This window comes from Lactuca serriola, chromosome 8 (genome assembly GCF_051521515.1).
Source record: "Lactuca serriola cultivar US96UC23 chromosome 8, Lser_US96UC23_V15, whole genome shotgun sequence".
Classification (NCBI taxonomy): domain Eukaryota; kingdom Viridiplantae; phylum Streptophyta; class Magnoliopsida; order Asterales; family Asteraceae; genus Lactuca; species Lactuca serriola.
This window is the reverse complement of record NC_136415.1, coordinates 309,223,047-309,239,201: the sequence shown is the minus strand read 5'-3', so window position 1 is coordinate 309,239,201 and position 16,155 is coordinate 309,223,047. Positions and strand designations below refer to the sequence as shown.

General features: G+C 35.5%; 2 protein-coding genes across 3 annotated transcripts; both read left to right on the top strand.

Moving 5' to 3' along the window:
* Positions 1 to 5,765: 5,765 nt before the first annotated feature.
* Positions 5,766 to 7,954, top strand: LOC145070945 (uncharacterized). 2 transcript variants are annotated; one of them, XM_079017893.1, is made up of 9 exons: positions 5,767 to 5,926; positions 6,014 to 6,381; positions 6,485 to 6,643; positions 6,720 to 6,785; positions 6,884 to 6,976; positions 7,039 to 7,182; positions 7,265 to 7,372; positions 7,476 to 7,527; positions 7,628 to 7,954. In XM_079017893.1, the coding sequence occupies exons 2-9, from the start codon at positions 6,055 to 6,057 to the stop codon at positions 7,660 to 7,662; spliced, it is 984 nt and encodes a 327-aa protein (XP_078874019.1). In that variant the 5' UTR covers positions 5,767 to 5,926; positions 6,014 to 6,054; the 3' UTR covers positions 7,663 to 7,954. The 2 variants fall into 2 exon arrangements, with proteins under 2 accessions (XP_078874018.1, XP_078874019.1); XM_079017892.1 differs by having other exon boundaries at positions 5,766 to 6,381.
* Positions 7,955 to 12,330: 4,376 nt separating this feature from the next.
* On the top strand, positions 12,331 to 15,511 carry LOC145065536 (nucleolar GTP-binding protein 1-like). Its single transcript, XM_079012553.1, has 3 exons — positions 12,331 to 12,480; positions 13,201 to 15,235; positions 15,315 to 15,511. The coding sequence occupies exon 2, from the start codon at positions 13,222 to 13,224 to the stop codon at positions 15,232 to 15,234; it is 2,013 nt and encodes a 670-aa protein (XP_078868679.1). The 5' UTR covers positions 12,331 to 12,480; positions 13,201 to 13,221; the 3' UTR covers position 15,235; positions 15,315 to 15,511.
* The last annotated feature ends 644 nt before the right edge of the window (positions 15,512 to 16,155 follow it).

Below are 16,155 nucleotides of genomic sequence, written 5' to 3'. Positions count from 1 at the left end.
AATAAAAAATCACCAACTTGGAATTAATCCTACCAATCAATCAAACCATATTGTCAACTTTGTATCCCCAAACAGAAGTCGAAAGGTTTTAGCTCATAATTAAAGTAAATAACAGCAAACAAACAAAGTCAAGTTGCTTAATCATAATGATAAAACAAAAGAATAAGTGGAATGATGAAATTTTGCCTTAATTACTCTCCGGAATTGAATTCTAGCTTCCTTCGTCGTTTTCTAGGGTTTTTTTGGCTTCTCAATCGTAGCAAAGTACTTCTGAATCGTCCCAGAACTCCCCTCAATCGATCTGTGGAATTATCTTTAAATATACGAATCGACTCGTCGAGTCAAGTGGTGACTCGTCGAGCCCCTCTCACATTCCCCGTATTGCGATAACTCTCTGGGATCCCGAGTCATTATCTTCTCGATTCTTCGATTGGACTCGCCGAGTAGTCGATCTGACTCGCTGAGTAGGTGCCATTTTTAGTGTTTTTCTTCTTTATTCCATTCTCGATCTTCTAACTGTTTCTCCTGCTTCCTTTCGCTTCTGAGCTTCATCTTTGGACTGAAAAACATAATTTAACACTTTTAAGTACCTTTTGTCCATAATATGCGATAATTAAACTAATAAATGAATAAAAATGTATACTTAATATGAACTAATTATGCACATATCACTAGACATGTCTTCTTCCATGAAGAATGACTCGACGAGTTCAAGGATGAACTCGACGAGTCAGTAGTAGAAAGTCTCGACCTTGTATGAAGAAGGAATCGACGAGTTCAAGGATGAACTTGGCGAGTCAGTGGTAGAAAGTTCTGACCTTGTATGAAGGAGAACTTGGCGAGTTCTTGAAAGACTCGGTGAGTTGGTGGGTCAACCCGACGAGTTGAGTCAACCAGATGTTGACTTTGACCCAGAGTTGACTTTGACCAAGGTGTTGACCTTGACTTTGACTTCGACGTGAGTTGACCATGAAATGGTAATTAAGGAAGATTGTTATATGTAGGAATCGAGAGGAGTTAATCCCGACAGCGAGGACAATTCAGACACCTCACGACACTGAGGTGAGTTACCTTCCAGTAGAATGGGTCTAAGGCACCAAGGCCGACCCACTAGTAATAGTTATAGTAGATATAATTGTCTTCGTGATAATTATCTTGTTTGTTGTTCCCTGTTATGATTATATGCTAGCATGATATGATGTGATAGTAGATAGTAAGGGGAATAGTCCCCGTGTTACGGTCGTAAGGGCCGAAGGGTAGGTCGGGTACCCCAAATATGTCTGACAATATGTTTATGCTATGTTATTATGTGGTAGTGGTAGGGGTGAAATAGTCCACGTAGCTGGTTGAGATAAATTGGAGGGTAGGTCGGCACCCCATAATTGCCAGACAGGGTAGGTCGGTACCCCAGAATTACCAGACAGGGTAGGTCGGCACCCCAGAATTGCCAGATAGGGTAGGTCGGGCACCCCAGAATTGCTCGGCATTATGCATGTTATATGGTATGTGGTATGATGGGGGGAACTCACTAAGCTTTATGCTTACGGTTTTCAGTTTTGTTTCAGGTACCTCTTCAACAAAGGGGAAGGAGCCGGCACAGTAGCAGCGCGTCGCACACACATGATTTCCGCACTATGATGTTCTTGGGATTGTACTCTGACACTATTATTATTCCATGACATGTTTTATGACAATTGATTTATGGGATGTTATGAGATCGTTGATGTTTTTCAGTAAACAGTTTTATAAGTTACTTAATTAAAAATGAAAATTTTGGTCTTGAAAATTGGGACGGTACACGCATCTTGGTTTTTCCTGGCCTTCGGATCTTCCGAAACATCTACCCGAGCACAAGCCAACGCCTTTTCTTCCTCTGTTGTCCATTTCTTGGGCGGTGCCTTTCCGATTTTCTTGGGTTCCAGATGAATCCCTTCCGGCTCGAAATCCGTTTTGGGTACGACTTGAGATTAGAAGTTCATTTGAGGTTGGGATTGCGATTGAGGTTGGAATTGTGGTTGGTTTTGGAATTGTGGTTGGTTTTGGATATGATATGATTAGTATGCACCGACATAGTGGAAATTATAAAATGAATAAATATGCCAATCACTTTGACTTTGGATGAAAGTAGGTGATGAATGTGAGATTGGGTTTGTATTTTGGATGTTTTTTTTGGAGTTTTTGGGTTGGAAAAGGAAACTATTTTTTCACAAAAACAAATACCTTTTGAATGAAAAATGAAAGAATGTAATGTGGTATGAAATGTGGTAGCGAGTGATATTTATGTAGGGTTAAAATAGGGGTAAATTTTGAATTTAAAAAATGGTCAAAATTTTAAGTAAAAAGCGGATACATTTTTTGAAATATGGAAACTCCCACACTCCCTCTCGTCAACTTAATCTCACCGAGGCCCAGTGTTCACCGAACCCACGTCGGCTTTTGTAGAGTCTCATCGAGTCCACTCTGCTTGGCCTAATGTAACAGAATTTTAAATGTGTGATGAAAACATTAAATAGGGATTGTCATTGTTAAAATTGGACAAGATAAAGATGGAATGATTCAATAAAACCATTAAACCACGGGGACCAAAATAGTAAATCTTTGGGGAAAATTAAAATAAAACCACATAAATAAAAATAAGAGTAATTACATGAATGGTCTCTGTGGTTTAGGGTAACTTGCATGTTTGGTTCCTAACTTTTTTTTTTAATTCACACCATCCCTAAAATTTATCTTTATTGCGTACTCGGTCCCTACTAGACGTAAAAAGACTATATCGGCCTCCTTTATTTTTTTTACATTTATTAATTCTTTATTTGTTATTAAGATTTTGAAAATATGTTTAATAAATGAAATAGGTCCCCACCCCATTTCTCACCCCTAATTTCTATTCCTTTTCATCTTCAGCTTCAAGACATCGACGTCTTCACCATCACCTTCTTCTTCCAGTCCTTCAACTTTGGTGAACCAACACCACACCTCACCGTCTCTTCACCAACTTTTCCACTACTACAACCCAACCTGTCATAACCCTTGCTCGAAAAGAAAACTGATACCAAAAGAAAAATTATAGAACCAGATCAATTGAAAACCAAAATCTAAAATATAAACTCAAATCAAAACTTGAAACCCAAAATAACGAAACTCGATCATCACCCTCTCATTCCCTTTCTCAACTTCGGTGAACCAAAACCACACCCCACTGCCTCTTCACCGAATTTTCCACCATCACCACCAAACCTGTCATAACCCTTGCTAGAAAATAAAATTGATACTAGAAAGAAAAATTGTAGAACCAGTGTAAGGGTTATGACCCTCTACAATTGGGGGTCACGTCGTGAGTGACCATTGACCCGTTGACCCGCATTGTAGAGTTTCACGATGTGAGCGTGGCTTAATGACCCCAAACCCTAATTTTTGGGTATTTAAGGGAATAAGAGGCTAGGGTTACCTATCCTCAGCCTCTCTCACCCTCTAAGACTTTGGAAACCCTAGTTTTTGTGCCATTTGAGTTATTGAGTATTTTACTTGTGGAAAGGAAGGAAAAGGAGAGAAAAAGTATCTTGGGAAGAAATTTTCTTGGGATCATCATCATCATCAACAACAACTTTCATCTTGTTTGGACCATTGTAAGTATCAAGACTCAAGCTTTATTATATTTTATGGCTAGATTTAGGCTTTTGGTCTATTTTCTTATGTTTTGACTTGTTTAGAGTGGAGTAAATCCATAAAGTTAGTAACTTTATGGATTCAGATGGTACTTTGAGTCTTATATCATTTAGATCTAGGATTTGGTGGAGTATTAGAACTTGTATGAGGACTTGAGGCCATATTTGCCCTTTTTGACCTAAGATGGTAAAGGGACATGCATGGTGAATGCATGTCCATAAAGCAAGTATTTTTATGAACCATTAGGGTCCCATTTAACTTCTGGAAGAGGTGAGATTTAGGATTAAGAACTTTAGAAAGGAGATTTTGGTTTCAGCCCGTTCTCACGACGTGAGACATAAGGTCTCACGAAGTGAGCATGAGTCACCGTCCCTGCTGAGTCGTCTGAGTCGGGAGTGAGTCCCGGAATCGAATCAGACACGTCTCATGACGCGACCAAGGACCGGTCACGACATGAGGCGCTGTTATGGGCTTTTGGGCTTTAATGGGCCACTAGTTTATGACTTTGGGCCTTACTGTTCTTGGGCCCATTTGGCCTTGGGTGTCATTTAGGAAACCGGGCCTTCTTATATTAGGCATATGATGGGTTTTGGACCTATTTAGGAAGATGGGCCACTATTGGGCTTTTTGGTGATAATGAGTTGGGCCTTAGATTTGGACCAAGTAAGGAAGAGGGTAAAATGGTCTTTTACCCTAAGCATTGGGCAAGTAACTTAAATTCTTGATTATGGATTGAGATCCAATTATTAATTGGATATTTATTTGATGATGTTAGCGACGGGATTTTCCGAACAAGCAGACTGAGATTTATCTGAGTGATTCTACATCTTGAGGTGAGTCTCCTCACTATGTTGGCGGGGTCGAAGGCACCAATCTTGGCCCATGGTTTATTATAGGATGCTAGTTGCTTGTGTGACTCTGTATGTATGTTCTCTGAGATGCGTACCGGGCAGCGCCTGAAGCGGGACCCCAATTTGAATGCTATATATCTTTGTGATACTTGCATGAGTTTTATATGTTGGAATGTATGTTGGGCGGGGCCCGTATGAGAGTTAGGGCGAGGCTCGTTATACTCATTGGGCGGGGCCTGTTATGCGAGTTAGGACGATGCCCATTATACTCATTGGGCGAGGCTCGTTATTTGTTTGGTATGTGGTATCATGGGGAACTCACTAAACTTTGTGCTTACGGTTTTCAATATATGTTTCAGGTACTTCTGGTTCGAAGGGGAAGAGCCCGAGATGATTGTAGTGCACACACCACCTCGTTCCACATTTTACGATACTTTGATGTTTTGTGATGTTGTTGATACACTTGTTCCTCCATGACTTTTATGATGATGTTTTGGATAATAGTTTTAATTAATCTAAAAACGAAAGATTTTAGTCTTAATTTTTGGGACGTTACAACCAGATCAGTTGAAAACCAAAATCTGAAATACAAATGCAAATCAAATCCTAAATTCCAATTGAATACCAAAATCAATCGATTTCTGAAAATGCAAAAGAAAATCGATCGATTTCTCACCTACAATAACTGAAAAGGGATAACATAAGAACTGATTGTAGGTAGATTTGGTCCATCGTTATTCCAAAACACTCGTCACCATTGTGATGTTCCGTCGAACCCATGTACCGACACCGATCATCAGCGAGATTCTTGTTGGCAAGCAGATCATTTAGATGTTTGTGGAGTTCTCGAAGAGGGAGAGAAGGATATAAGGGCCACCGACGAGGTAAGATCGCCGCTGAAGGTATGGTCACATACGTTGGAGGATTTTGACGACTCTTGTGCTTGGTAATTTACAGGTTAAAGAAAAGAAGGTTAAGAGATTAATATAGGAAAGGGTTATGGGTGGGTGTGACGGAGTGGGGTGAGTTATTTTATTTTTTTAATTTAAAATAATATATAAATGATAAAGAAATTTAAAAAAAAAATTAATAAGGATACAGTAGTCTTTTTAGGTCGATTAGGGACCAAGGACGCAACAAAAATAATTTATAGGAGTTGTCCGAGTATGGATCAAACGCACAAATGACTACAAACCACAAGGACCTTTCGTGTAACTTACTCTAAAATAAATTCATCCGTTTCTTTTGATTAACCCGCTGCATAATCCATAAAACCTCCCAAGAAAGTAGAAACCCACGATAAACTGCTGTGTGGGTCTTCTGGTAGTAGCAGAAATCGAAGAACTCTCCGAGTAATGAAGCAATTATTTTTGGTATTTCATCTTTAACGAACGAGAAATCTGCTAAATGTAACGATTTGTTCGAATCCCTTTACTTAAAGATTCAAACATATGCAAACGTTTCGAGTTGGCGATAAGAAGAATTCATTGTTGCAGAAACTCTGGAGCAGATTTAGGGGAAACCACAACTACTAGCAATGAACTCCTTAATTGCAAGGACGAATGGTCGTATCATCGGGATTTCATCGTATGGAGTCACAACCTTAACATCGAGAAGAATATTAATTGATCGTTCTCCAGTAAAAATCGCAATAAATTATGAGCATGTTTTAACGAGGCTTTATGCTCGGTGTTACTGTTCTCTTAAAACAACCGGTGTTAGTAAATCCAAGTCGAAGAAATCAGATTCTAAAACGGCGGCGATAATGGAGGAAGAGAAGAATGCTTTCTTTGTTGTCCGGAAAGGGGATCTTATCGGTGTGTACAAGAACTTAATTGATTGTCAAGCTCAAGTTGGAACTTCTGTATGCTCCTTTATCATCTCATTTTCCTGGAATTATCAATTCATGCATTTGTTTTTCAAATTGGGCGATAATGTATCGTTTACTTCTCTGTTTTTTTGAATAGATATGTGATCCTCCTGTCAGTGTGTATAAAGGCTACACCATGCCCAAGGAATCTGAACAATATTTACTCTCTTGTGGGCTTAAGAATGCTCTTTATTCCATCAGAGCCATGGATTTGACAGAAGGGCTATTTGGAAGCCTTGTGCCATGCCCATTTCAGGTAAACATAAACCATGACTTCAAATGTAATCACTTTGATCAGAAATAGTACTTCAACATCTTCTTCTTCTCTGCAGCATCCACATGTTTCCATAGCCGAATCCAAAAGAATTTTTCATGAAGCTTTAGGGTCCCAAACTGCAGTAAGTTTTAGTTTCTATCCTTTTCTTTATATCAAACTGAAAAGAAATCAAAGTGCTTTTGCTACTTAGATGATGGTTTCACTGTTATCAATTGACAGGGTGCTTGTATTCTTGAGTTTGATGGTGCATGTAAAGGAAATCCAGGACAATCAGGAGCAGGAGCTGTGTTAAGAACTGTTGATGGAAGTTTGGTAAGTTTTTAGGGCTTGTTTTGTTGTTATGATTTCATCAACTGATATACCTCTGATTGTAGCTTTGTAGATTGCGTGAAGGTTTGGGTATAACAACTAATAATGTTGCTGAATATCGAGCTATGATTTTAGGGTTAAGATATGCTCTTAGCAAAGGATTCACAAGTATATATGTTGTAGGCGACTCTAAACTCGTTTGCATGCAGGTATTCACCATATCTTATTTGATCTCTCTCTTTTGTGCAAAAGACATGAATACCCTCAAAAGAAAAACTTGTTTTGGTGCAGATTCAAGGGCTATGGAGGGTGAGAAATGAAAATATTATGAAATGGTATGAAGAAGCAAAAAGACTAAAAGATGAATTTCACTTTTTTGAGATCAATCATGTATTAAGGGTAATGATCATTTGAGTTCATTAATTATAAAAATAAGCATCTTGTTCTTCATTTTTATGGTTGTTAATCTTTGAAAATTTTCATCTTTTGTGCATTTTTAAAGAACTTCAACTCGGATGCTGATGCTCAAGCAAACTTAGCTGTTGTTCTTGAAGGTTAGATTTCATTTCTCTTTATAGGTATAATTTGTAAAAAAAAAAAAAAAGGTAAATATGTTGCTATTATGTGTAAATAAATAAAAGTATGTTGCTATAGTTGGTCAGGTTCAGGAGGAGGAGGTTGATGAATAGTTCAGTTAACACACGGCGAATGAAAAGTCAAAATCAAAGTCAAAGTCAACAATCAATCGAGTCTTCCAAGATTGGCTTCAACAAGGTGTTAATGAGCACAATATATGCCATTTTTGTCCATATTTATGGAGGTTGTAAATGATTTTTGGTCATGCTTGTGGTTTTAGAGCGATATGAAGAACTATAAAATGATATTCTTTTGTATTTTTAATGATTGATAATTGTGTGATGCGGTTTTTGATGATATATATATATAGTCAACAATGTGTATAATATGTGTTCGATTGTATGATTTGGATCATGTTATTCTTTTATATGTTAAGATCTTAGGGGTTGCTTTTTTTTTTTTCATTCCATTATATCTTGTATTGGTAAGTGGCTAATAGGGGATAAATTGTTGTATACATGATGTCTATTTCTTTTATAGAACGAATAAACCATCTAGATGTTGATAACTTGACCATTTTACCATTGCATTTCAAAAAACAAATTTCATAATATTCATCAAGTTTAAAGTGAGATGGGTTCTGAGGAAAAAAAAAAGGGCAAATAAGTAAAAGGTTAGTGACTTGATACATTAAACCAAGTTATCTGGCTTAATCCGTTAAGTGATATTGTCGGGATTAAGTGAAAGAAAATAATATATAGTTGTTTACTTTAGGTGCTTAATCCATTAAGCCCATTAAGTGAAAAAAATAGCTACAATCTTGTTGATGGAAATAAGAAAATTATGATTAATCACAAAAATATCCTTATTTGTTTATTTTATCAACTAAATGATTAATATACTTCATCAATAATGTATTATAAAGAACTTCTCACCATGTATAATTGTTCTTCCATCTTTTTTTTTTTTGAAGAACTTCGCTTGTAACGGTTTATTGTTTCATATGGATGGTAAGTATGATTATAAAAACAAACCCTAATTTGAGCATCTTGATTAGTCTGAGTTGAATTTAAAGGTGAAGCTGGGATTAAGAAAGTAATAATATAATTTTTTTGTGATAATATGTATTTTGTAATGTAATAATAAGGTTTTATTTTTGCTCTTTTTAATATGCAAGAAATAAATATATACTTTTGTTTATCTGTTTATTATAACATCTCATTCTCATTTCTTTACGTTACAGAATTGTATTTTCATTTTTTTGCTTATTAAGGCATTAGACTTTGAAATAATTATCCTTTTTTTTTCATTCTTTTCTTATTAAGATTGCAGTCTAAAAAATCTACCCATTGTAGCCATGGTTCTAGAAAGCTCGTCATGGCTCCAAGGTTTGTATCTAACACCACACTTTTAGTAAAGTTATCGTAAGTCACACACACACACACACACACACATATATATATATATATATATATATATATATTGAGAACAATTATATAATTGAGAACGCAAGAACAAATATGTGCTAAATATATATATTTTTTTACCGCAAATCCCTCCTACGTGCTGGCGCGACAGAGGAACGTAATATTCATGTGAATATTAACCATGACCACTGGGCCACATATTTATTTTTGCCACAAAACCCTCCAGCATATCGGCACAACGAATGAATGTAATATTCATATATGAATAAGTTTATATATGAATATATAATGTATATTCACACATGAATAAGTATATACATATCCTCATAGCATTTCTGGACGTGGTGGAAGAGTCCATAGAATGCTATGCCTTGATAGCAAAGCCAACTAGCAGAGCCGAGGATCGGTGGGATGCTGTATCTTTAAGAGATAAGGGTTGAGGCCACCAGAAAGGCTTTTTTTATTATTCATATATGAATATACTTATTCATATATGAATATTATCTGTTTCTAGTCCCGGTACGCTAGAGCACTTAAGCTGCAGATTTACAATATGCGAGAATATACTTACCTTTATATTCACATATGAATATTACGTTCCTCTGTCGCGCCGATATGTTGGAGGGTTTTGTGGCAAACAGAAATGTGTGGCCCAATGGTGGTTGCATTAGTTGCGGTGGTTGTGGTTTATATTCATATGTGAATATTAAGTTCCTCCACAATTGTAGATGAGTTCCCATATTTGTTCTCGCATTCTTGATTTCATAATTATTCTCATTTGAACCTTCTCCTCTCTCTCTCTCTCTCTCTCTCTATATATATATATATATATATATATATATATATATATATATATAATAGTTTAAACTAAATTACAATCCTTTAAATTTGAGATATCAAAGCCGAAATATTTCAGCTTTTCAACAATAAATTTAAACTTTTGTATTCTGTGAAATTTTTTAAACAAACATATCTCATTCGTTTTACGTCGAATTGATATGTGGTTCTTTCCAACGTGTAATTTAGAGTTTGTAGATAATTTTAGACTGTAATTTTGTTATTTTTGGTGTTATATTCAATTAATTACAATCCTACAAAGCTGGGATATCAAAACTGAAATATTTTAGCAAGAAATTTTAACTTTATGTTATGTGAAATTTTTTAAACAAACATATTTCATTCGTTTTAAGTCGGATTGACATGTAGTTTTTTCTAACGTGTAATTTAGAGTTTGTAGATGATTTTAGACTATAATTTTGTTGTTTTTGGTGTTATATTCAATGGGTGATAATCGTTCAAAGTTAGGATATCAAAGCTGAAATATTTTAGTTTTTCAGCTATTATTTTATGTTTACGTAGAGATCGCACAAGCTTAAACATGTTAGATTTAAATAACAATGATACAGGGAAGATGGCAATGGAAGATTGGATTATGGCATTTGCTATTTGGATTGATTTTAAAGTTTAAACTATGATTTTTGATGTTACGGTAATTACTCTTGTATGTTTGTGTTAAGATTGTTAACTTTTGTTGGTGAACTTGATTTAGATGTTAGTTACTTTTACGCTGATTAATTTTATTTGGAATATGATAAAGTCGTTAACTTATTTGATTCAAAGTTTAAATAAATGATATAAATAATCAAAGTTTGACCGGTCCAACAAATATAAGAAACGTAAACATATTCATTTTTACTAGTTGTACCGCATCAAACCTAAAAACATATTCATTTTAATGAGTTGTAATGTATCAAACCCAATAACATATTTGTTTTAACGAGCTGTACCATATCGAAAAAAGGCGTTTTAACGAGTTGTATGGTCCAACAGGTCCAAGAACCGGAAAACACGGACATGGACCCGAACCCCATAAACCTCATTCGGTCTGGTCCACGGTTCACAATATTCTCCAAAACCGGTTTGATCCAAAAGCTGATTCGGTCCGGTCCAAATGTTCATCCCTACACTACACTAATTGGTCAAACTTTTCTTTAAGAGGATGCATTAGTACAATATAATAAATTTCGCGTACTGAAGATTTTAGCTCATTGACCAGCAATGATTGAAAAGAAAATGTCCAAAGTTTCCAAAAAAGGAGAAATGCTAATGCAAAATTTTGATATTCCAACAACGAGTTTGTAAGACGAAACAAAAATTCTAATTTTCAGGTTGTACTTACCTTAAGTTGTTGTTCATGATATTCCCGTTCTTGTTGTTTATGAAAAGTCCCATGACGACGAAATATGGATCTGATGATAAATTCATGTAACTACAGATGGAAAATTAAATCGATTTAGATAGTCAGATAATTTGTTGTAAAATTGCATACATAGACTCAAAGTAATTCCAGAACCAAGTGGAACTGATAACATGAGATGCATATTTGATTGAACGAACGATGATTCAATTTGTACGAAAGAGGGGCATGATAGTGAAATTGTTAATACATTCATTGAAATTAAACCTAATTTCAGAAATTCAAAACCAAGAATATTACAGTAGGATACTTGAATCTACTTCCAAAAAGTAAGCTTAATTTAATTGTATTATAAGATTAAACAATTAAACAATAATATTGATCTCTTCGTTCATTTTTTTTCTTAATCAAAGCACTCAAAGATCAGTGAAGAACCTTATACTGTATATAACTACATATATGGATCATGAGATCTATTATAACACATACATTATAGAATTTTTTTGAAACCCTCGATTTTAACATGTCTGCTGCCAAATGTATTTCTATCAATCTCCAACTACTTACCGATTACCACCCTCAACCATGGTTATGGCTCCATCAAAGCTCTCGTTACTATCGGAACCTTAAAGGTATGGAGACTATATGGTTTCAAATGTTTAGAATCAATCAAAGCCCACAACGGCGTCGTTGATGTTCTCACCACTAACAAAGGAATGGTTTTCTCCGTTACTGTAGATGGAAAGCGTAAGACATGAGAGAGACTTGAACCAGAAGGTGCACATTTGTTCATAACGAGGTTGATTAATGGAGCATCATTCTTCAAGATGAAGACTCATTAAGAGGGTTGATAGTGGTAGATGGTGATGATCTCAAACTCATCCCCTTTGACTAGTTTCATCTACATGTAGCATATGATAAAGGAACAAACGGTCAAAATCAAAATATAATTTGACTTAACTTTTAAAATTAATTGGCATATGAAACTCGCTACTCGGTGCTTTTGTAGTTTTTATTAAAAAATGGATAATTTTCTTAAAGCCCAAAAAGCCCAAAACGTACTTTTCAGTTAGCCCAATAATTACTTTCAATAGGCCCAAATAGCTAACAGCCATGACAAGTTGAGCCTTGCCTCAATTCTTGTAGCCGTCATATATTTGTCGTATAAAAGCGGTGCCCTAAAATCTTACTAGTTTTGTAGGGTTTTTGCGCCCTCTATCTCCTCCTCTTCCTTCTTGACAATCGCCTGCTTCGTTAACTCCTCTGTTTCCAGCTGTTGGATTCGTCGTGTTTAACGGATATTTTTGGTATAGTACTCTTACAAACTTCTTTCATTTTGTTGAAATATCTGTTTGTTCGTTTGATTTATGGTTGTTAATCTCGATATATGTTCATTTGTTTCTGGATATACCTACATGTATGTATGTAAATTCATGCCTGTTTCTGAAGTCGAATTGATTTTTGTATCTTAGCTCAGCTGGTGATATTGTGCTCGTCTCCTGTGTTATATCTTATTGTAGTTAGCAATAAAAAGACAACATTTTGTCATGATATGAAATTTTGTTAAGAATCATTTTATTGCTGTTAAAATTATCGCTATCAACAGTTGAACACAACTAGCTACGCCTTTTAATCAGCAGCATAAGAGTTCAACACAACTAGCTAAAATTATCGCCATCAACTATTAATGAAATGAATTTGAAAAACGCTGTAATGTAACTTGATTTAACAATTCCACTAATTTTGATCTTCTGTTGAAACACCATTTGAAGTAGTAAACACATTTGGATTTGGATTCGCTATGATGTTTTAAGATTTCTGATATCTTCATTTGCTTTGTTTTCTGTTATTACGTGTCTAGATTTACTAGGGCAAATTTTTAGATTTTGCTAACAACTTACTTACAAGATGAATTCTCAAACACCTAAGCTTCTTGTATCAATTAAAACCACTCAAAACTCAAAACAGTTCATAGCAATAGATAAACATTCACCAGATTTCTGATATAACGACTTGTGTTGCTGCAGTTTCTGCTTAAATATCCAAACATGGTGCAATACAATTTCAAGAAAATCACAAGGGTACCCACTGGAAAAGACTTTGTAGACATAGTCCTCAGTAGAACCCAAAGACAAACCCCAACAGTTGTCCACAAAGGCTATGCAATCAACCGAATCAGAGGTTTTTACATGAGAAAAGTGAAGTTCACACAAACAAACTTTCACGAAAAGCTCTCCACCATTGTAGACGAGTTCCCAAGACTCGATGACATCCATCCTTTCTATGGAGACCTTCTTCATGTCCTTTACAACAAAGATCATTACAAACTCGCCCTTGGTCAAATCAACACAGCAAGAAACCTCATTGGGAAAATAGCAAAAGATTATGTCAAGTTATTGAAATATGGTGACTCACTTTACAGATGCAAAGCCTTAAAAGTTGCAGCTCTTGGTAGAATGTGCACAGTGACAAAAAGAATTGGGCCAAGTTTGGCTTATCTTGAACAGATCAGACAACACATGGCTAGGCTTCCTTCTATTGACCCAAACACCAGAACCATTTTAATTTGTGGGTATCCGAATGTTGGAAAGAGTTCTTTCATCAACAAGATTACAAGAGCAGATGTCGATGTACAACCTTATGCTTTCACTACAAAGTCTTTGTTTGTTGGACATACTGATTATAAGTATTTAAGGTATCAAGTGATTGATACTCCAGGGATTCTAGATAGACCATTTGAAGATAGAAATATCATAGAAATGGTTAGTATAACAGCTTTAGCACATCTCAGAGCTGCTGTTTTATTCTTTCTTGATATCTCTGGTTCTTGTGGATACACTATTGCACAACAAGCTGCTCTTTTTCATTCCATTAAGTCGCTCTTCATGAACAAGCCTTTGATAATTGTCTGTAACAAAACGGATTTGCAATCTTTGGAAGGGATTTCGGAAGATGATAAGAAGTTAGTCGAAGAGATGAAGTCAGAAGCAATGAAGACTTTGGTTGTAGATGGTCAACAAGTGTTGTTGACCATGAGTACTTTGACTGAAGAAGGGGTAATCGCGGTAAAAAACGCAGCTTGTGAGAGGTTGTTGGATCAGAGAGTTGAAGTCAAAATGAAGTCAAAGAAGATAAACGAGTGTTTGAATCGGTTTCATGTTGCAATGCCAAAGCCACGTGATCAGAAGGAAAGACCTGTTTGTATACCTGAAGCTGTTGTTGAAGCTAAAGCCATGGAAGCTGAAAAGGTGAAGAGGAAGTTGGAAAGGGAGAATGAAAATGAAAATGGTGGAGCGGGTGTTTACTCTGCAAGTTTGAAGAAACATTATCTTTTAGCTGATGATGAATGGAAGGAAGATAACATGCCTGAAATACTCGATGGGCATAACGTGTATGATTTTATCGATCAAGATATTTTACAGAGGCTTGAGGAATTGGAGAAAGAAGAAGGGCTTCTTCAAGAACAAGGAGATGGAGAAGATGAAGAAATGGAAGGTGAGGATTTGACTCCAGAACAACAGAAAGAGCTGAATGAAATCAGGAAAAAGAAAAGCATATTAATCCGTGAACATAGAATCAAGAAAAGCACAGCTGAAAGCAGACCGATTGTTCCAAGGAAATTCGATAAAGACAAAAGATTTACATCGGAAAGAATGGGGAGACAGCTGTCATCATTAGGGCTTGATCCATCAAAAGCAATGAAAAGGGTGAGAAGTGAGTCAAGGGGTAGAAAGAGGGAGAGATCATCTGATCATGGTGATGGAATGGATGTGGATGATGGTGAAGGATCGAATAAGAAGATGAAGATTAGGTCAGAGTCAAAGTCAAGGTCAATGTCGAGGTCAAGGTCAATGTCAAGGCCACCTGTGCATGAATTGGTTCCAGGTGAAGGGTATAAGGATTCAGCTCAGAAGGTGAAGGCGTTTAAAATGGGAAAGAGTTCAGTTCATAAGAGGAATAAGGCAGCTAAAAAGGGTGAGGGCGATAGAGTCATTCCGACATTGAAGCCTAAACATTTGTACTCTGGAAAAAGATCAAATGGGAAGACTACTAGACGTTAAGGTAAACTTTTATTTTATGTTTTTTTTTTTATGTGTTATTATTTGTATCATTTTGTTTAAATTGTGTTGTGTTTTTGTAGGATCTCTATTGTTATGTGAAGGCACTACACACAGTAATGGTGTTTTTGAAACGGATCTTGTTACGTTTTTTTTCTTTTTGAAGTTAAATGATTTTGGTTGTGGGTTCTGAATATTTTTATTTTTTTGTTAAGACTTTTGTTGACAGCTATAATATTTGGATCTGAGTTTTACTGGTTTAAGGTTCCATTTTTGGTGATTTTGCTGTGTACTTTTTTTTTTTTTTTTTTTTTAATATATAGAGGACATGGACTCGACTAAATTCGTATTTTATTTCATCGGTTCATCCTATTGTCTCAAATGTGGTCACTTTAATTAATATATTAGTTTATAAAACCAAAAGAATATATAGAATGAAATTATTTTTCACGATTCGGAGGCGTCTACTCAACTTGATAAGACTTCCAAAGAAATTTCCAAACTTAAACCTGGACAAATGAAACGTAAACAGAGATAGTCAGTCGGAGCTGCAATGTTTCAGGAGTTTATGGCCTAACAAAATGCTAAAAAAACGTACTATTGAATTATTAGAGTAGGATACAACTATTGTTGATCAAAGGCATGTCAACTAAATTTCTTGTTTAAATGTCATCTATGATTCATTATTGATAGGATTATTTATTTATTTATTTAATTTGAGTATGTCTTTCATTGGATGTTTTTCTTAACTACATATTGGCACAATTCTATTTTAAAATTTATTGCTACGTATTGTTCTATTTTCAAAATTTAATGCTATATATTTTATGTTTATAATAATCATCTCGAATAGGTACATGTGCTTAAATGGAAATTGAAAAGAAAAAGAGAGAAATTTTACTGTTTCAGATTGTTAGTAGATTA

Bases quoted from the DNA above. Each gene is read 5' to 3' on its own strand.
- LOC145070945 (XM_079017892.1), top strand. From the start codon at position 6,055: ATGAACTCCTTAATTGCAAGGACGAATGGTCGTATCATCGGGATTTCA. The intron at 6,644-6,719 runs GTAAACATAAAC...TCTTCTCTGCAG, and splicing joins TTGTGCCATGCCCATTTCAG to CATCCACATGTTTCCATAGC. The intron at 6,786-6,883 runs GTAAGTTTTAGT...ATCAATTGACAG, and splicing joins CTTTAGGGTCCCAAACTGCA to GGTGCTTGTATTCTTGAGTT.
- LOC145065536 (XM_079012553.1), top strand. From the start codon at position 13,222: ATGGTGCAATACAATTTCAAGAAAATCACAAGGGTACCCACTGGAAAA.